The sequence below is a fragment of the Triturus cristatus genome, chromosome 7 (genome assembly GCF_964204655.1).
Source record: "Triturus cristatus chromosome 7, aTriCri1.1, whole genome shotgun sequence".
Taxonomy (NCBI): domain Eukaryota; kingdom Metazoa; phylum Chordata; class Amphibia; order Caudata; family Salamandridae; genus Triturus; species Triturus cristatus.
Genome location: NC_140590.1, coordinates 543,374,958 through 543,397,378, shown reverse-complemented (window position 1 = coordinate 543,397,378; position 22,421 = coordinate 543,374,958). Strand labels below are relative to the sequence as shown.

Genomic DNA, 22,421 nt, shown 5'->3' with positions numbered 1-22,421 from the left:
ATTTGACAGTCCCTCATACAAGCTGCCCTACTGTTCATTAAGGGGATGATGGTAACCATAAGGATCCTCAGACATCTCCCAATCGTCACCCTCTCCAGGCCTGTCAAAGGAAAAAGGCAGTGGTTCCGATTCAGAGGGCATAGTACTGGCCGACGCTGGTGTTGGGTAACGCCCATCCAGCTCGGAGTCAGAGTCTGGTATGATGGGGCCTGCACCCCCATGCTGCTTCAGCGGCACTAAGAGCGACAAAACTGAAGTGGACACCTAGGAAAGCTGCTGCTTCATAGGCAGCGCTGCTTAGGATCCAGCACTGGATTCAAGGACCCCGACTGGTGCAGGTGGCAGACCCACTCGAGGAAATCCAGTAGGGGCCCCTCTTGAACCAGTGGGGCCCTAAGGCGCTCCAGAGGGGTCAGATCAGCCAAATAGGAGGTGCATGGCCTTATGAAATTCCTTAAGTTGGGTGGGGGTCATCCTGTCTCCAAGAAACTCTGGCAGACACAGAGCGGACCCTGGCACAGGCTCCATGGTAGAGAGAAGCCTTGAGTGCCAAAGCTCCTGCATCTCACCCAATGACTTACACCGGTGCGGAGAAGCGGACGACCGCTTCAACTTCTTAGATTTCTTCCTCTTGGGGACTTACCAGACGACTTGGAGTGCGACAACCATTGTGGGGAGTGGCTTTGTAAGTGGGCCCAGGAACTTCTGTGCGAGCAGGAACATGAGAGTTTGGAGAATATTCTCTCAGCGCCTTTAGGTTAATGGTGCAGCAATCCTTGCAGGTCTTGGAGTTGTAGTCCCACTCCAAGCACCAACTGCAAACCAGATGAGGGTCTGTCACAGACATCTGCCTGTGGCAGGAACCACATGGTTTAAAGCCTGTTGGCTTTTTAGGGGACATCCCTAACACACCAGGAGATACAATCTCAAAATAGAGGTGAGTTTGACAATATGTAAAAAAAAACTGTCAGTCAAAAAAATGACTGGGGGTAGCTCTTTCTGGCTCTGCACTGACTGGCACGGAAAAGAAAAGAGCTGACTTCAGCTCAATGGGATGGTGCCTACATAGGCACCACACATGTCACTTCTGGTGTGGATGCCGCTGAGCCGAAAGACACCACCTACCAGCACACATGGCTATTGCTAAAAATGTCCAGATCTAGTTGGACGCCTGGCTAATATTCTAAGGTAAGGAATATGCAGCTAGAAGTCTCTATCAGATACACTGCACACATTCAGCTACCAATGAAGAGATCAACCTACCACTGGGAATCCTTGTCAGCCACATACAAATTTATTTTGGTCATTATTCCCTTGTCGTCCACGCAGACCAAACATAGCCCCCTAAATCGTTCTTTTAATCCATAAATACCCTGATTTTCAAATTGGGTTGCATTCACACTCGCTTTTATAATATATCTTATGAAGCATAGGTTGTTTGCAAGTCAAAGGTCACCATTAGATTCAGCATCACATATACGGGGTCTCACCTGGATCATGGGCTGAAGATGCTGCTTTGTCAGATGGAACCACTCCTCTGTTCCACTCTACTCTCGAGATGGGGAGCCGTCATCATTTCCAAGAGAGAAGGGGAAATCGGGATTTACGCACACAAAAAAAACAACAGGGTGCACAATGAAACACAAAGAACTCACAATATGTTGTGATAATGCTGTCACTCGTGTGTGTGCATATATCATATTACTTTAGGAACGGTCATTTTCTGTACCTTAACACATCATCCTCAATACTCTCAACAACACAACTTTCTTTAAGCTCTGATGCCAATTATGTAATTTACACTATGTTTACAAACAGCATTTGTTGTAGAAATACTATTGCTTTTCAATACATATATATATATATATATATATACAAATAAAAGGATAAGTATACACACTGTCAACATCATGGAGAGTACTTGCTGACATTATAGTACACTTGTGGGACTTGTACAGACCGCCTCACTGTCACCACATGCATGCAAAGGCAGCTATAAGATCAGGGTATACTTTCATGAAACTCTGATGTTACAGAGTAAGCATGCATAACATAACAGAACATGTATCTGTAAAGTGCACATTGACTGCCTGTGGCATGGTGGTGCTGAGCAACAGACGTTTATTGTAACCCAACTCAAAGATACTCAGACTTTATTTACTGACTCACCTAACAGTTGTGCAATAATCACATTGTGCTCTGGTATAGTCATTAGTAAGTTCTCTCATATTTGCGCCTTGTGAATTGCCATGCTAATTCAGTGTAAGCTTTTGCACAGGGCAACTGTGTCATTGGAAGTGTTTGCGCCATAATGTTTAACCAGAAGGAATAATTTACACATTTGTAAGACTGTAGTTAATGCGCACAAAAGCAAGAATGGGAAGCTTGTCTCTATACCTCCCATTTTACAGGTACATAGCCAATAAAAATTAGGTCAGTTGGCTGACCACTTCAGAGTAGGAGCTACAATTGACAGAATTTCAAGCCTGAATTTTAGATACATAGATCGTCGAGTATCAGGCTTAATAATATCGAGATAGGATTCCATGCAGATATGTGATTTTACCATTGAGTAATTTCATAATGATGATCCTCCGCTGCTTAGTTTTTGTCTGTCAGTATTTTGTCTTAATTGTTAATGCGCGTAACACATTCAGTTCACTGGGATTCTCCTTCCGGGCACCAGATCCAATCTCTCTCTGGGCTTTTTCCACATGCCTACCCAAAGATAGTTTGCAAATTCAGTCTTACTCCGAGCTTTGAGGGAGAATTTTGGATTGAACTTTACATGCTGGCTTGTATATAGTGGACCACAGTGACATAGGGCACAGTTGGATCAGATCTTCTATGGGATTCAGCCTTAGTTCCACTTCATCCAAATTGAATGTTGCTTGATTGATTACTATCCCATTGTTGTTCTGTACTTTGTATGCTAAGCATGAGGGACCTTCATGCCCCTCTGCACTATCCCCCCAGGGCATGGGAAACTAACATCTCATCTTCCTTCGGGGGTCCACAGGGAAACCTCAATTGCCTGCACCAGCAATGCGGCCGCAGCAGACTGGTAAGTGATGCTGTCCACATCCAGTGCTGGATCTCTAAAATAGTGCCCCTCCAGAAGAAATTCCTGCTCTGGGATTGCAGTTGTGACAAGATCTCAGAACAGGAATCTATCACTATAAACCACAGATTATTGTTTTGACGGGGTTGGCAACTCCCAGCCACAGGGGTAATTCCCCACTCTTTTGGGAAGGTGGAGGAGCAGAATGGGGGCGCGAGGGGAATACTTATGATCTAAGCATTTTCCCTTCCCTGGGAGACTGATCAGGCCCCTGCCACCCAACTACCCCCCTCCTCCCCCAGGGAAGAGAAAATGATGTCTGCCATTTTAGATTATGATTCTCTGCGCCTAAACTCCCCGTCTCCCATACCCAACCATCGAAAATACATTTGGATCAATTCTGTCAAGTGAATTCTTCTTGTTATTTGTAATGATATTTTGAAAACAAATTTGCTTTGTTGCTTCTTTCAATGTTGCTTTCTGTACTGTGTTCACCAAATATTACAAACTATTATCTTTTTATATGGCTAATGTCTTTGGTTCGACTGTTTTGATTACTGATGAGAATTGACAGTAATAACTGTTAAGATACATTCAGTCATTGAATTAATCATTTCTTAAGCCTACAGCAAGGAACCATTAATCTTTATTGTCTGTACTGAACAGAAAGTGCAGACTCATGCACTAGGCCCCAACTTATACAGAGGTAGAAGTTGACAACTGCATGTCACATAAAGCAAACCAAATCATACTCGTACAAACGTTTATTTAGGCCAGTCAGCAAGAAGGCTATCCTTCACTGATGATATGAATGGATTCCAACAAAAAGGATTTGTATTGTTGGATATCACTATATGCAAAGGGCAAAGGTGAATGTCACAGACAAATGTATTGACATAGGGCAAATATCTGTCACAGAAAATGTGTTTAAAGGCTCAAAAGCTATTTGAGTAAAGTATCCAAAGCATGGCCCATAGAATGTATGCCAAGAAAAAAATCAAGTTATGGGTTTGCCAATTTGGATGATGAGGATTATTTTAGACACAGCAGAGCCTCCTCCTGTCTTCTTGAATTCCGCAAGAAGCTGAAGACCTGTCTTTTCAATTAACCTACCATAGGCATGGCTAGGCACACACATCTGCTCAGCAACCGGATAAACTTGCGGGTGATAGTACACTTTACAAATACATATAACATAACATTCTGGAGATTTGTTGGATGCAGCAACGGCTCATCTTAAAATATAATTACTTCATTAGAATTTTTCATCCTGGTGTTGGCCATTCGGATTTTTAGTTCACTTTCAAGTGATTCATTACAGGCATGTTGTGCCAAAACTGGAAACCTATCAGGTCCACTATGGAATCAAGAGAGGTTGACTGAAACTAAAAAAAAAAACTTGATCATAACTTAATTACCTTTAAACTGAAAATTACACCTGGGGGTTCCGCCAGTATATGGAGCTATCCAGAGAAACATTTGTACTTATAAGTACCATCTTATTTTTCTTTTGGCTACATAAAAATGTATTGTTTGGCGAGTAAGGGAGCCAAAAAATGCTTGCTGCCTGTTTTACCCCAATAAATGATAACCAAAGATAAAACTGATTATCAGGAATAACTTTGTGCTATTGGGCCCATGCTTTGCGTTGAACTTGGCCCTCTCCGCAGGGTCATCCCCAAACGTTTGCATTCATCTCTCCTGCTGAATTAGTTTTTTTTGGCATTATGACTTTGTGCGCTTTACGCTGATAACCAGTGCTTAAGTGCTTTGTGCTCTTTCCTTAAAACATGGTAAAATAGACTTACTCCCAATTGGCACATTTAATATAAGAGCTACTACATGTACCCAGGGTAAGCAAATTAAATGCTACCAGTGGGGCTGGCACACTTGTTCCACTCACTATTGTAGCCCTTTAAACATGCCTCAGTTCTGCTATTGCAGCCTGTGGTGCAATTTTAAACTGCCATTTCAATTTGGCAAAGTAAACCTTTACCAGGCCTAAAATGTGCTTTTTAATACATACGTCACTCCTAATGTAGGCCCTAAACAGCTCACAGGGCAAGGTGCACTGCATTTAAAAAGTAGGACATGGGTTTTTAAGTTTTACTTGTTCTGGTAGTGAAAAAACTCCTAAAGTCATGTTCACTACTGTAAGGCTTACCACTCCCATAGGATAACACTGGATTACATTTTTCATGTTTAGCAAGTGCTGACTTTTGCATGGGAACAGGTAAAAATCTCATGTTGTGTCTCAAAGGAATTGTAATGTAAAATCCTTTTTAATGGTAAAGTCACATTTCTGAAAATGCCATTTTTAGAAAGTTGGTATTCTCTTGTCCGAACCATTTAGTGCCTGAAGCCTGTGTCAAGTGACTGTGAATAGTTAGCCTTTGTGTATTTCTCCAAGACAGTGAGACAAAGTGCGGGACTAGATGTCGGCAGGATGGGCTATACTGCCAGGATGGGTAGGGTGAAGCGGTTCCCTGCCCCACTGTAATTAGCCTCTGTTGGTTGCTGTCACTTACATTTCAAAGGACTACCTCCAGCACACTTACAAAGGAACTTACCACCAGCCTTTTGTCATATTAGACCACTTGTAGCCTGGGCAGGGGAAGGAAGGAAACTTCCAGAACCAGATGTGGGGGTAGTGTAGAGGTTTCGCCCACTTCAAAGGATGCCTACAAGCTTAAATATTTGACCCTCACACTAACTATTCAGTTCACTCCTGGACCTGCAGAGGAATCCCAGAAGGTCTGCCTTGTCATTCAGAGAAATATCCTACTGCTTGAGGCCTGCTTTGTACTTCAGAGGACTGCCCTGCCTGCTACCAGAGGACTGCTCTGCTGCTTGAAGCTTGCCTTGTATCCTTAGAGGACGGTCCTATTGCTTAAGGCCTGCCTTGCTGCTGGATACCAGCACTACCAGAGTGACTCCAAGAGCTAGTTGGCTGACCTCCTATGTGAAAGACAGATTAACAGCAAGCTCCAGAGACCTTGAGCCCTGCACCGCTGGCTGCCTTGCCCTGCTGAATTTTACCTTCTCAGAAACTTTTCTTCAAATCTAATTTAAGTCCAAAGGTAAGTCGAGATTGGCCCCAACCCACCGTGTGTGTCTGAACTGCACTCCATCGCGGTCGCACATAACTTTTGACTATAGTTTAGTCTCACACAACTAAGTGCTCGCAGTTGCCGATTTGATCTTTTAGGAGCTATTTTTCCATTAAAATTTTCAAAATTCATAACTCTGGTTCTACTGCTTGGATTTCATTTGTTTTAGTTTCATTTTATTTATAAACATTTACTCTATGTTTCTAAATTGGGTTGGGATTTTTCTTGTGTTATGTTTTCACTTTATTACTGTTTATGAACTGTATAAATACTTAACACAGTGCCTCTAAGTTAAGCCTGACTACTTTTTTGCCAAGCTACCAGAAGGTTAAGCAAAAGTTTATTTAGTCTCTTTTGTCCTTCATCCTGATTGTGGTTCTTGCTTGAGAAGGGTTTCCACCGTCCTCAAGCAAAAATTTAATTTCTTACACTTTAACGATACCGTTCTCATAGATTGAGTTTGAGACATGGAATATCCTAAGCCTCACCGTTCCTCAGACTACAGTTTCTGAGCATGGAAAGGATGCACTCACAATGGCTAATATTGAACTATTTAAGACTTTTAAAAGTATCACAGCAAAAGTGATCGGTATCCCCATTATACATTTTATGATGTAGTAGTGCTAATGAATTTACGCCAACCTGAATTGAACATTTTGCAATTTATTGCCTATACCGGAGTCTCCTCTTTTACACTTCTAGGGAAATTGCACTGCAGTAAGATCCATAAATTTAGTAACTCAGTTTTGCATATAATGCATGCAAGGGGATTCCTGAAGCTGTGCTAAGGCTCCAGAGGACTCTTACAAGGCAGCAGTGTAAGTGAAATCTAGATAGAAACAAATAGCAGGCCAGCTATTTAGGGAGCATGTTTACGTATGCCGCTGCTAAACAGGAAAAGTCATGTCTCTGACCCCTCAGTGGGGTGAGCATAAAGTATAATCAGCACAATAATTATTTTATGATCAATAGGAAAATACAAATCAATTTTGTAGGCAGCTCCATGGCTTAAGAATAATTTGTTACCTGCACTGGGACTGATATCAGCCTTTCTGCCATGTTCTGAATGTGTTGCAAACTAGCTAGAATGTATTAACTTAGGCTGCTCGAGCCACAAAGTTGACAGGAAAAGATGGAGGAATGTGCATTCCACCATGGGATTCTGACAGTGGAAGGATTTGTTTCAAGAACCTGAAGTGGTAATGAAAGCATATGATAATGAAAAGATATGCTTTGGTATAGTAGAGCTTCCATGTTTGGAACTGGACATTCACCTAGACATTCAGGTCAGATGCCATCTGTCCATGGGTATCTTTCACTAATCATAAGAACCTTGTTTTTTATCAAACTATATTAAGTTGGTCTACACGGAACGTTTTAGTGCAGATAAGATAAAATAAACATAGGACAAGTTAGTGATTTTGATCATCATGATGCAACCAAGTTTTAGTTTAGTGTCATTCATATACATGAAAAATCATAGCACAACCGTTTGAGATTAGATCAGCCAACAGGGGCACATCATGGTTAATTAACAGAAGGCTTAGAAGAACAGCAACTCCGCAGGTCAAAGCGGAGAATCACCAAATAAGGGTCATAGAACAACAGAGTGCATTATATCTGTCAGAAAAAAACTGACTGCATTTAAGGATCAAGTGGATATCTTATCAGCTAATACAAGAGTTAGGTCATCCTAGGCAATACTGGCACCAAATACAGTAGCAAATGAAGGAAATGGTGCATGATCAGGTGTTCCTTACAGAGAAAGAGATAGAGGATTGAAGAAAGTATCAGGAAATTCCCAAGCAAGTGAGTTGAAAGAAGCACAAAGACTACAAAAAGGAAATATAATACAATTAAAGTCATCAAGAGAGCACTATAGGGCTAAAAGAAGGGGAACACTTATGGTGGTCAAGGGTTTTGATGCCATCATCTTCTAGCACTATACAAAATAAATAATTTACTTATTTACCTTTTCTGGTAGACTGTCTAACTGTAGATTCCTCCCTTTGTGGATTTCTTCAGACAAAAGACGAAATCCAGAAACTTTTGTAGCAATTCCCTCGCATGTCGGTAGGTTGCATTGTGCGACTCCACGTCTACTCTGTCCATCCTCGCATGTGACGACGGGGATCTTATATGTATGTGCCACCTACGTGCTGGCGGCAGTTTCTTTCTGATCTTCGTACACGCCAAAGGACGTGGAGCTGTAAAAATCAGAGTATAGCAGTGTACAGACTTTATAGACTGAAATCTTAATACTGGACTATCTGAGTCCATTCCAAAGAACGTGGAGGAGGGTGGGTAGGTGACGAATCTGCAGTTATATAGAGTCTGTACCATAAAAGGTGTTACCAAAGGTAAGTAACTTATTCTGATAGAGACTTCTTACTACAGATTCCTCACCTTGTGAATAGATACCAAAGCAGCAACCCCAATGCGGTGGGTCTGTGGAATGGCTCAAACCAGGAAATCCTGGAGCAGTGCCCATCCCTCCAAATCTGGCTGCAGTAATGCTTGGTGAGCGTGTGAAGGGAAGCCCACACAGCAGCCTAGCAAATGTCAATGACTGGCACATTGCACCCTAGAGCAGCAGTAATGGCTGTTGCTCTGGTGGAATTAGCATCTAAGCCTTCTGGGGGCTTTTTCTTAGCTATCCCATTGCAGATTTTAACACAATCCACTGGAGTACAGTTTTTATTTTGCATTGATTTCCCTTTCTTTGCTCCAGAGAAATCGATGTAAAGATTGTCATCTTGTTGGTAATCTTCGGTCTGATATATGTACAAGCTAATGGCCCTTTTGCGATCAGGTTTGTAAAGCTGTTCCTCCTCCTTAGAAGAATGAGGTGGAACATAGAAAGCAGGCAAAGTGATGGATTGCCCTGTATGGAAGAGTGTGAAAACATTCGGCACAAATGCTGCTTTTGTCGGGAGGACCAGCTTGTCCGGACAAGATTAAGTGTATGGTTGTAGGAACACACAATGCTTGAAGCTCACTTCCTCACCTGGAGGAGGTTATGGCAATAAGGAACACTGTCTTGATGGTCAAAAGACATAAAAAAACAACTGTACATAGGTTCGAATGGTGTGCACATTAGTTAAGTGAGAACCAAATTTAGGTCCCACTGTGGCATCACAAAACGAGTTGGTGGGAACATGTTGGTCAGCCGCTTCAGAAACCGTATCACAGCAAGTGACTTGGAGATGGATGGCTGATCCAGTAAACCTAGGAAGGCTGAAAGGTAACCTATAACTGTGGCCACAGCAAGGTCTTACTAGGCTAAAGACAGACAAAATAAGAGAGCATCAGATAACTGTGCATTCAGAAGTTGGATTTGTCAGGAGGATTTCTCCCAATGTCCTGAATAAACAGATTTGTTAGATTGATGCTTGGCTGCTAGAAAGATACCAATTACTTTGGGAGGAAGGTTAAAAACCATCAACTCTTGTTTTTTAATCTCCAAGCATGGAGATGTAGATTGTGCATACTCTGGTGCAAGACATTTGCTCATGGCCCAAAGTTCTGGACACCACACTTACCTCACGCAGTTCGGAGCGACTAGGATGACTTGGGCCCGATCTTTCCTGTTCTTTTTCAGCACTCTAGGCAGGGGAGGGAGTAACGAAAAGGCTTACATGAGTTCCAACCCCAATTCAGGCACTAAAAATCTCCGAAAGAAGACTGCCTTGGGAATCTCAACATGCAAAAGTTTGAACACTGCTCATTCTCTGCAGTGGTAAATAGATTATGCCAGGGTTCTCTCCATTCCTAGAAGATACCCTGTGACACCTCATAGTCTAACTGCCATTCCTGATCCACTAGGCACCGCTGGCTGAGTTCAGCTGCCCTGGCATTTAAAGATCCTGCCAGTTGTTGGGCAATCAGGGTGATGCCCAAAGAGATCAGCCAGTTCCAGAGGTGCAGATTCTTCTGCACACAGGACCCCACTCCGCCCTGTTTGTTGCGATACCACATGACGGTCGTGTTGTTGGCAAAAACCTGCACCCGTTCCCCATTGGTGACAGGAGGTACGCTTTTAGTGTCAAACAGATAGCTCGAAACACCAACAAGTAGTTGTGGAGGTGAGCCTCCACCGGAGACCAGAGTCCTCTGATCCTCACCACTCCCAGAAGTCCTCCTCAATCCAGTAATGATGCATATGTGTCCAGGATCGCTCCAATGAAGAGGAGCTGTAGTGAAAGAGTCAGGTGTTACTTTGACACGTTGATGGAAAAACCCAGCGATGTCAACAGGTTGGCCATACAGCATCATTTACACACACACACACTTAAGTTTACAAACAGGCTCAGGACTGGGGGGGAAAAAGCACAAAAATAACACAGAGGTCCTACCAGCCTGCAATTATTTTCACAAAGGAGTAAATCCTACTAGAACAAATCTAGATCGCTCGCTATACTTAGTTTGACATATTTCTTATTGTTTTTATTTATATCATTTTTTAGTTCTTAACAACAATTTATTTCAAACCACATTTTACAATTCATACATGTATTTATTCACAATTGTACAGTAACATAATCCATTTATCATAAATATCATCTCTTTTCATCATTTAAAAAACTTATTTTCTAAAATCATAAATCCCCATTTGTCCTTTTATTTAATTCTCATCTAACATACCATTCATACCACACGCTTATCTTGCAACCATCTGGAAGAAACAACATCGTCCATAGACCAGCAGAGTATACTTTCCTTCTCCTTCTTGTGTAGTGGCCCTGGACTGGACACACCAACAGTCAACGCACAATTTATTTATTTAGAAAGTTTTGTATAGCGCAAACTTAACCCTAGAAGGTATCAGAGCGCTTTACAGAGGGAAACAACACATATCAGGGGGGGGCAATAGTGGCAGAATCATAGCAATAGACAAAATAACAATAGTTACGGGACGGTATGATAGTCAGGAAAATAGCAATAGTTACATAACAACTTAATGTGTGCAAAGGAAAGAGTCAATAGGCGAAGGCGAGTGAGTCATCAGCGTGATGGTAGATGTGGTGACTTAGGCCCCCACGGGACTTCAGGATAGGTAAGTGTTCATCAGTAGCGCTTTCATTTCCTTTTTGAAAGTCAATGTAGATGGCATCAGTCTCATTTCTGTTGGAAGGGAGTTCCAGATTCTTGGGGCGTATCCTGAGAAGGAGTGGTTGTAGGTTTTTGTTTTTTTGAATTTATTTGGTTTAAGTAGGAGGGTGTTGGAGCTCCAGGAGGTATGGGTGCGACCCGACAGCTCAAGTATTTTTGCGAGGTAGAGAGGCGTGTTGAAGTGAAGGGCCTTGTGGGTCATGCATGCAAGTTTTAAGTGTATCCTTGCTTCGAAAGGTAGCCAGTTGAAAGTTTTCAGATCCGGGGAGATGTAGTTGTACTTCTTGGAGCCCGTGATGAGCCTGGCGGCTTCATTCAATGAAGCTCTGAGGGGGCCAGTCTGTATTTAGGCAGACCGCAGAGTGTTGTACTGCCATATTCGAGTTGCGAGATGACTAAAGCTTGTACTGCGGACTTGAGGTCATCAGAGGGAAGGAAAGGTTTTAGTTTCCTTAGGATGCTGAGTTTGAAGTTCGCTCTTTTGATAGAAGCACTAATGTGCTCCTGCATGCTCAAATTCCTATCCAGCACTGTTAGACCTGTCAGCCCTTTGGCTGTTCCCTCCTCATATATTTTTTTTTTCCCCTTTACCCTCTCATTTTTTTTATCCTGTCCACTAACTTTTTTTTCCCTTGGTGTTGATGTAGAGGCTCTGGGCGCCTCATTCTCACTAGCTGAGGGAGAGGCGCAAGGTGCTTCACTGAAGAAACAGGAAGAGGGAGGTTAGTCTCACAAAATGGTGGTTCCAACTGTCACCTCAGCACCTGGGCCATAGACTGCCATGAGAGGTTCCGGAACCTTCTGGGCCACTCTGGCCAGTCAGGCCCCAGGTGATAAATAGAGGTGAGGGCGGGGCGGCCATTTTAGGACTAAAGTGAGCTGTGAGGTAGACAGGAGTAAGGCATCTGAGTGGAGAGGTGGCTGCGCTAGATAGGGAATTGACAGGTCCTAGGGTCTGCGCGACTTCCCTCATCGCTGACATCACCCTCAACCTGCTGACCGGTCCCTTAACACCGCCGATGATTCTGGGGGTCATCGTTACCTCGGGGCCCTCAGCGTGGACAGAAATCCTGGAGGAGAACTAGGGGAAGAATCGCCGTCCGGGACTACCTTGGCCCTATTCCTGGTGTTGTCTGGGATTCTGAACCCATTTGACCCTAGCGTCAGGCCACTGTCCCTGGCTGTAGTGGAGGTAATCGTGCCCAAGAATGCAGAGACTCGAGGGCCTACTCACTAGCTTCATGTGAGCCTGGCTCCCTTAATTTCTGCCCCCCCCCCCCCCCGCCTGAGCCCTACCTGGAACGCTCACTGTCGCAATACCGGGTCCATGGGGTTGCCTGTGGCCCTAGGAAGAGGCCTGAGATCGCCGGGAGGTCTGAAGAGGTGACGGGATCCCTTGGTGTACGCTGGCAGGTATCGCGTCAGTCGGCTGAGGAGAGACTTGCATCTACGTGTGTGGGGCGGATCCGGCATTGAAGCCGCCGTCTTAGAGTCACGTGCGCGGGGCAGACGCCGAAGCACCGCCCCGCTGTTGCCAGCTGAGAGAGGAGGCCGCGCCCCCGCAAGCCGCGCTGCTACTGGCGGCTGCGGGAGTGCTGAACTGAGGACGCGGAGGTGAATCGAGACAGCGCCTGGGCTGCGGAGTCCGCTAGGGAGCGAGACCAGCGGGCTGTGGGGAGCGGAGGAGCGAGGCTTCCACCAGCGGAGGAGACCCACCAGCAGGGTAGTCCTTGAGGGAGGTGGTCAGTGGGTGTGCCCTGTTTTTCGCCTTCCCCCTTTAAGATATCTTCCTGCCAGCGCGGTGAGCCCAGTCTGCCCCGAAGAGGTGGGAACTCAACTCCAGTTTCTGCTGAACTTCGTGAGAGGAGGACACCGAGGAAACAGTAAGCTGGGCATAGAAAGAAGGGGGGAGAGCACATGAGAGGACGCATTTACGGACAGGTGATGTCCTTTTAGACCCGATTGCCGGTCCCTGGGGAAGCCAGGTTCGAGGTTATAAATACCGGTACATAGTCATAACCACACGTGAGACTGAAGTCTACGTAGTAGAAATCTCAAGCATAGCGCTGGAAATAGCAGTTTAATCTCCAGTAACAGCAAAAGTTCATGTATAATGCTTCAATGTAATGGATTAATTTCTAGTGATAAAGTAATCTACATGTAAACTGCTTAGATGTAACCGATTGATTGCCAGCAGCAGAGTAAATCTCCAGCTTAGCACCTAAATGTAATAGATTGATTATTGGTGACAGTATAAGAGTCAGAAGGTATAGCCGTTAGGGAAACCATCTGTCAGAAGAACACCGTGTAGACTAAATGATTTTCTGAAATTGTGGAATATGTAAATGTTGTGCGGAGCGTTCTATGGGAGGATTTAACTTAGCGCTCCTGAGTCAAGGCAGGATGGGAATCTAAGAGGGTGCTTAAGTAGTGGCTGTACAAAAGTAAAGAAGGGAATGGTACTGTCAAATTAAGTACAATGAAATGTTTTACCCTGAAATGTGAACCGGAGTAACCACGTTTGAGAAGGAAAGATAAAGACTTCTGGTAAAGTTTAAAATTATCCGGTGTAGTGTCATTTTTAAGTGGTGTGGCGTTAAGGTGTGAGTTGGGTGTGATGCAAACACGATATGCCATATTGGGATAAAAGCCTTTTGACCTGAGCCAAGCTACCTCAGGGACGTTAGGTCCAACAAGCACTATACCCAGGGATTTCGTACAATCAATGATATGTGATGTGCAGTTGAGAGTAAACAGATGTTTTATGTATTCCTCAATGATGGGTGCTTGCTTGGGCAGGGACATAAGGAGGAATTCCGTTTTGAGTGTGTTTAGTTCGAGATGGTTGAGGTTAAGCCAGTTGAGAGTTTTGTGTAAGGTTCCGTTGAGTGACTTGATATCGTCAGGTGAGGAGATTTTCATGTACAGCTGGGTGTTGTCTGCATACATGTGGTATTGGATGTTGGATGCTTTGAGGATTTCGGTGAGGGGTTCGATGAATAGGTTAAAAAGTGTGGGTGAGAGCGAGGAGCCTTGGGGCACCCCCAGGGTGCAAGGACTGGGATTGGAGAGGGATTGGTTTGATTTAATTCTCTGTGTTCTGTCATGAAGAAAGGAGGCAGACCATTTTAGTACTGCGTCAGAGAGCCCCATCCTATGTTCCAGAAGGCACAGGAGGTTGTCATGTTTGACCGTATGGAAGGCTGATGAGAGGTCGAGAAGGATTAGCAGGCAGGATTTGTTCCGGTCAAGTAGGGTAAGCGCGTCATTAACTATGTGAGCGATGGTTGTTTCGGTGCTGTGACCTTGGCGGAACCCCGATTGAAATTGATCTAGTAGCTGGAATTCCTCAATGTGGTTACATAGTTGAGTCTGTACACATTTCTCAATGAGCTTACACATTTCTCAATGAGCTTTGCCAGAGTGGGGGTGTTAGTGATTGGTCGGAAGTTATTCAGATCCTCAGAGTCTGCCGTACGTTTTTTGAGAATGAGGGGAACTAGCCCGGACTTTAGGCAGTCAGGGATCTCACCTTGAAGTAGGGAGGCATTAACGATCTTGGTCCAGAGCGGAACTAGAGGCTTTATCATTTCTTTGAAGAAATACAAGGGAAGGGGGTAGTTGAAATGATTTAAGGGTTTCAGGGTAGAGAGAATGTTGAGAATGGAAGTGTCAATGAAGGTAGCAAATGGATTCCAATGCGTATTGTTTTTAGGGGAGTGATAAGTAGGGAGAGGTGACTGGGGAGTTAGGTGGGAGTCTGGTGGGGATGATAGTTTGAGCAAGCCCGACTTTCGATCAGATTCAATTTGGTTGGATTTTTCGCGGAAGAAGACAGCGAGGTCCTCGCAGTTAGGTTGGGGATTGGCAGTAATTGTCGTTTGATCAGTTCAAACAGCATTTTGGGTCGATTTCTGGCTTTGTCTACTTGGCTTCTGAAGAAGGTCGCTTTTGCAGTTCTGATGTGTTTGTTGTACCGACTCCTATTTGTTCTCAAAAGTTTGAGGAGTTCGGCAGCTGGAGAGGATTTCCAAACACGTTCTACTAGTCTTAGGTTGTGCCTGTCTGAGTTTAGGCAGTCATTAAACCAAGGATTGGAGTCTTTGTTGGATTTACTTTGCAGTTGAAGTGGGGCAATTGCATCTAGTACGTTTAGCATGGAGTTGTTGTAATGATTAGTGAGCTCATGGACATCTGTCATGAGCGTGGGTGAAGGCAGGGATAGATTACTGCGTGCTATAAGGTCATCCATGTTTGCGTTTTGCATCGATCTTTTCCAGTGTCAATTCCTTGGGTTGAGGTCTTTGGGTGTTCCATCGTTCAAGTATGAGGAAGGTGATAAAGTGGTGATCTGACCAGTCACATGGGGCTATCGATTCAATCCGAATGGTGTCAGGGTTGGAGATGATTAGATCGAGGGTTAAGCCCAAGTTGTATGTTGGGCTGTCACAGAATTGAGTCAGGTTGAGGTCAAGTAGGAATTTTTTAAGACTGTTTACAGCCAGGTCATTCGGGTCATTCCAACAGAGGTTGAAGTCTCCCAGGAAGATCTGGCTGCAGTGATGACTTAGATTGGAAAAGATGATTTCCATAAATTTTTCAGTCAAAAGGAGGTTATCTCCTGGTGGATGGTAGAAGATGTGTAGGTTGCATAGGGGTTTATGTTTGCTGAGGATGTTGATGCTTAGGAATTCGCAGGATGAGAAAGAAGTGGACAGAGACTGTTTCACTGAGAGATTGTTATGATAGATACAGGCTACGCCTCCCCCATACGTTTAGCTCTGTCAAGTCTGATAATGTTGTGGGTAGGAGGAACTAGAATGTCCAGGACAGGACGTGAGGAGACACTGAGCCAAGTTTCAGTGAAAATCAGGAGTTCAAGTTCCTGATCAAGGATGTGGTCAGCGATATCTGCAGCATGTTTCACTGCGGATCTGCAGTTGAGAAGGATGCACTTCAGGTGAGTTTTGGAATCCGTGGGATTAGACTGTGCGATGTGAACTTGTGTGAGGTTCGCAGTATTTAGTGTATAGGAGTTATAGGTGGGGGTTCTGTACGGGTTTAGAGTAATGGTTAGAATGTTCTCCGGAGTGACTGCCAGAAGACTAGGATCTCTAAGAGGGGCTATGGGCATACCTTGAGTAGGTACAGATCTGACTGGGATGTCAGGTTGAGTGGTGTTGTAGGTTAGAAGGGAGAGGATGTCTGGGTCAGCGAGGTGGTTCTTAAATCTAATGGGTCTGGATGTGGCGTTCAGGTGGGGAGTAGTGGTCCAGGACTGGAGGGGGGATGTATGCTTAGGGACCCTCCTCATCTCAGCAGAAGGAGTGGGAGTCTTAGGCTAATGGTTGGGCATTTGCAGGTAGAACTGTGGGGTCTTGTTGGACGATAAATCAGAGGCCAGCTATGTGGTGATGATTATGAGCTTTGGAATGTCATTTTTGAGTTTTTGTAACTCCCAGTTGATTTCCTTTAGTCTGGCGGCTGCATAAGGCTGAGTGTCAGTGATCGTGGAGGGTGGGGTGGTAGAGGGGTCAGACCCTGGTGTGGTAGTGGTAGGGGAAAATAAGCGAGGATGGTAATATAAGGGGTTGATCCCGGAAGGGGAGGACTGTCGGTGTTGGCCAGGTGGGAGAGGAGAGGGGCTAGATGTTTGAGTGGTTAGGACGCTTGGGAGGCATAGGGGTTCGGTTCGTGGGATGCGAGCTGTTCAATGAAGCAGGAGAGGTCATTGGGTGATGTGGGAGGATTCCTTGAGGGGCCAGAGGTGTGGGCGAGGGGCTAGGGTCCCAGGATGGTATGGGCGGCACACTGTTAGCGTGAAAAATGTTTATGTCGGCATTGAGGAAGAGCATGTTGTTCAAGGTCTCGGGTGGAGTAGTATGATGCTTGGGAGTACGAATGTAGGCTGCATGGTGGTCCTGTGAAATGGGTGAGGGATTAGAGTTCACTGGGGTTTTGGGAGGGGTATTGTTGGTATGGGAGTTCTTAATGATGACGAAACATTCATCAAAGATTTCTAGGTTACGATTTGCGGCTTGTATCAGGATAATCCCTGTATTATAAATGATTATGGTAGCCGTCACTTTGAATGTTGGTGAGGAGACTACAGAGAGTCTTAGGCCATGAGGTACTTTCTTTGATGAGGAGATACTGAGTAGTGAGTAGAAGGCATTTCTCCATTGTGCTCTTCTTTTAGATTAAAAGATCAGGTCATTTGTGATAGTTCCTTTTTTGAGGCAGTAATAAGGGTCAGAGATTAGGGTTTCTGGGTATTTTTTTATAGGTTCGTTGGGTAGTTGATGATTGTATAGCTAATCTGATCCAGCCTCATAAGACTGGCGTCCGGACTGCTCGGTGCATAGGAGACCATGGGTCATTAGGATGTCAAAGGGCTTGTGTTGAGGAGACTCAGGAGTAGGGTCGCCGAGGGGTAGAGGAGTCTAGTGAGTCCTTAGTGGAGTAAGTGGGCATTGGTATTGCCTGAATAACTGGATGTGCAGGTGACAGGAGGCTTACGGAGGAGTCCGTTGCCCATGATGATGGCGTGATTCAGGGGGTAGTGGCAGTGATGGTGTGCTGCGAAAGTGGCCCAAGTAGTGGGAGTAGGACACCTAAAGGAGTTTGAGGGGGTGTGTGCATAAGGGCAGTGGTGCTTCGCGGTGAGTCAGCAGAGAGGGCAAGGCTAATTTGGGCAGTAACGTTTGTCTATATTAGGCCAGGGTGAGTATTGGGATTTGAGTGTGGCCTGCCACGTGACAGGACATTCTGAGATAGTCGCACTGTGTGAGCAGTGTGAGGAAGGTAGGAGCTGAAAGAAAGGCACTGTGTAGTGTGTTAGTGTATATTAATGAAGAGTGTGGGGTGAGGGGAGGTGTAAGAGTGTGGGGGATTAGGTATCTGGGTAGGGGGTGTAAGGAGGGAGATGGGGTAGTGTATGTATGGCTCAGGTCTGCATAGGGGTCGTATAGCACGACTGTGTGGTTGAGGTAGCTCTTGGTAAGAAGAGAGAACTCTCACCTGCGTATTTGTGGAGTGAAGAGTCAGGGCATAGAGTCATTTAGGGATCCATCCATAGAGTGTGGTCAGTCCAAGATGGCTGCCCCATTTACTGTAGAATACAGCTTGTGTACTTTTTAGTCCTATAACACTTTCCATTGGTGGATGTTATGGGGGAGTCCTGTTACAGATTCAAATTTGTGTCCTTTTTGATAGGCTCATTCAACTTTAACTCTTTGGTGCGTAGTGAGGATGAGTCATGTGACTTTGTTTCTAGGATTATACCCAGAGTGGTCTTTAATCCATGATTTTAGATTTTGCCGCCATTTTGTATATTGGAGAAGAGGGAGGGACTAGTAGAAATAAAGTCAAATAGAGTGAGTAACAGTGCCAGTCAGCCAGAGCTCATATGTACATCTGTTTTGCATCAGTTTTTTTGCTGCACTAGCTTGGATACCATTCATAGCCAAATTGTGTGCATAGAGATGGGGTAGGAGGGGTCCTACATTTACCCCGGACTTAGACGCAGGCATCAGACTGGTTCGCTCAGCGGTCGAGCAAAAACACGGAGTGTCACGTTGCAGCAGAAGCAGTAAGGCTGCTTTCGGGAGGTCAGAGATCCGAGGCTTCGTGGTGGTCGGCAAACAAGGAAAAGAGAGCTGGTGGAGAACACCTGAGTTGAGGAACGTGCTTTCTCCGGGGTGATAGGGTACACGCAGGGAGAGAGGGGAAGGCGGCTAATGCGGACTCTTTTTCCCAGCCATCCAGCACCGTCGCAGTTTCAGCAGAAGCACCTGGGGTCGGGGCACTGCCGCTCCCGGAAAGTTAGCGATGTAGTCAGATATGCGAGCAGGGATCGCAGGCCAGGGGCACATTCGAGGACTTCAGGGGAAGGAGCATGGCGTATCCGGGATGTATATGATGAGATGTATATAAAGATGAGATGCTTCCACACAGAAGGGTCGAGGCAGCCGTGTAGTGTCGGCAAACCAGGGGTGCAGCTCGGACTAGGGTGTTACCCAGGGTCTCGCACCGGGTTCCACAGCCCGCCACCGGTAGTCAACTAGCGTGGGTGGCAAGGCGGCGGGTGATCCACGACGTGGAGGACTAACTAGGACCTCGGCTGCTTGAGGGTCGGTGGTCAGAGGTCAGCGATATAGCCACAATCGGCGCTGGGATCCCACAATCGGCTCCCTCTACTTCGGTCGGGCGGTTGGAGAGCAGCGCACTGCGGGTGTTCCAGGTCTTAGAAGTTTCCAGCTCCATAGTCCAGGGCCAGCGGTTCACCCAAAGGTGAGTAGGATCAGTGTAATCGTCGTAATCAGTTAATCATCGGCAGATCCGGGATCCAGGCTCGTTGTGCGTGGCAGCGGTGTGCACCAGGGCGATGGATGGCAGGGTTAGACAGGGATATCACCGTTTTCGGTAATCCCCAGCCCGGGGCTCACTCGCTGAGCTCATGTCCAGTGGCCATCTTTGATCCTCACAATTTGGTGGTTCTATATTTACTCTACCATCTTCTTCAGGACCATATGAGAATATTTATATATATATACACACACACACACACACACACACCAGCAGAACAAATAGGGAAATCAACAAAACAACGGAAAAATATATCAGTATTGTGCACTTTATAATCAATAATATACCTGATCTGGAAATGTTCCAATTTATTTTAACAGGAGCACAACTTCCAAAATAATAATACAATCTTAACCATTGGACTAGCCCTACAACCCAGTGCAACTTCTCCTCATCATGCCAAAGTGTCATACAACATCATGCATCATTCAAGTAATTACAAATACTTACCTAGCTATACATGTTTTTTAAATACATGGCAGCAGGATAACTGCTTTCCGTTAATATAGCCCTGGTTTAAATCACTACCCAAGCACCAGAGTGACAACGTGCAGGGGCAGTGCACATTCATATATTTTAAGGGATGTGCTCTGCCATGCTGATTTCAAAGCAAACATAAGGAGATGGACGGAGCACTGAAACTTTTCAGACACTCACCCCCAGTCGGATCACTGACATAATATCGATGACAACAATATCGACCTACCAGAATATCGTGTCCAGAATATCGATGTCCAGAATATCAACATCCCATCTACAACATGGTAAGTACAAAAATAGCGAGAAAAAAATATTGTTGTTAAATATATCTTTTTTTTATGTTTAAAAAATATTGTAAAATAAACAAAAAATACTATTAACTTAATGTAATATGTATATATTTACCTTATAATAATTAATAAATAATATGTGTATTTAATTATAACATATTGGAAATATATTTAAAAAAATACCATTAAATATATATACACAAACAAATATAACAATTATAAATAAATAAATATATATTATAATTTTAATATATAAAATATTAATTGTATTTTAAATAATAATTTAGTACAAAAGTAGGGACTATTCCCACTCCAGCGAGTGCAACAGTAGAGAAAGTGTTGGATAGCGGAGGGGCAAAAATTACTATTCCCACTCCTGCAAGTGCAACAGTAGGGAAAGTGTTGGATAGCAGGGGGACAAAAATTACTATTCCCACTCCAGAGAGTGCAACAGTAGGGAAAGTCTTGGATAGCGGGAGGGGAAAAATTAATATTCCCACTCCAACGAGTGTAACAGTAAGGAAAGTGTTGGATAGCGGAGGGGTAAAAATTGCTATTCCCACTCCAGTGAGTGCAACAGTAGGGAAAGTGTTGGATAGCGGGTAGGTAAAAATTACTATTCCCACTCTAGTGAATGCAACAGTAGGGAAAGTGCTGGATAGCGGAGGGGAATAATTTAATATTCCCACTCCAGCAAAATAATTAACATTAATTAACAAATAATTATTCAAAAATAATTTACTTCCCACCATATTCCCCTATAAATGACACCACCAATATCGTAAAACATGACAAAATTAACATAATTAATTCACAATTAATTAACTAATAACAATTAACAAGCAAATTTAAAACAATTACTAATGAATTCGTTTACACAATTAACACTATAAAATAACTAAATAATTATTATAGAAAAAATAATAAAAATGTTATTAAAATTAAATTACTTCCCACTCTACTCCCCAATCAACACCCAGACAGTCTTAAAAAAATACACAATGAACATAATTAATTATTAATATCCAAATAATTAATACATTAATAACCACATTTAATATAAAACATTACATTCATAAATATTAAATAATAAAAAACAAATTATAATTAAATTACTTCCCACCCCACTCCCCTATAAACCCACAACACACTCCTAAAAAATGACAATTAAAATATTATACAATTAATTAATAACCAATTAATAAATCATTAATATTAAATTAATTAACACAATTAACAATAAAAATTATTAAATACACAAATCTGAATTACAAATGATTAATTAATTAATAATAATTAAATTACTTCCCACCCTATTCCCCTATAAACCCACAACCCGCTACGGAACTAAAACGCAAAATTAAATAAAATCATAATTAATAACTTCTAAAAATTATTATTAAATTTATTAAAATTAAATTACTTCCCACCCTATTCCCCAATAAACCCACAACCCGCTATGGAACTAAAATGCAAAAAACTTTTTTTTAAATCTAACATATATTAAAATACAAAAGCAATACTTACACAAAAATATAGAACACATACATTTAAATGAAATACTAACATACATAACACTAACTAATAAAACGATATATCGATATTCTTGTGGACGATATTCTGACTGTCAATATTCTGGCATGACGGTATTTCAACATCGATATTCTGGTGGGTCGATAATGAAAACTCAATATTTTGTCTGTTTACCCCCAGTCACAGATCTGGGCTGAATCTATCATCGGTCTTGAGCTCACTTCGCCACCCCAGTTCAGACACAGCTATATGCAAATCAGTCTTGACCCTGTGCCTCATGGGAACAGTCCAGCCCAAACTGCCAAGCCACGTCTTCCCTTGACCGGAAACAAGCATCCTGGGACAAGTTTCGGGCTAACAGCCCTCATCAGCCAGGCTATCTTGAATCCAGTGGCAAAGTGAGCAAGGGACCCACGTCTGGGCATACCCTACCAACTTAGGGCAAACAAAGCAAACACAAGAAGATGA

At 43.7% G+C, this 22,421-nt stretch overlaps 1 protein-coding gene across 4 annotated transcripts in view; it reads right to left on the bottom strand.

Moving 5' to 3' along the window:
- Positions 1-22,421, bottom strand: part of UNC13D (unc-13 homolog D) — a 697,875-nt gene that overhangs the window by 324,193 nt on the left and 351,261 nt on the right. For all 4 annotated transcript variants that reach the window (XM_085616967.1, XM_085616965.1, XM_085616968.1 and 1 more), the window contains exon 17: positions 1,491-1,547. In XM_085616967.1, the coding sequence (XP_085473093.1) occupies positions 1,491-1,547 (57 nt within the window). The remainder of the gene's footprint in view (positions 1-1,490; positions 1,548-22,421) is intronic.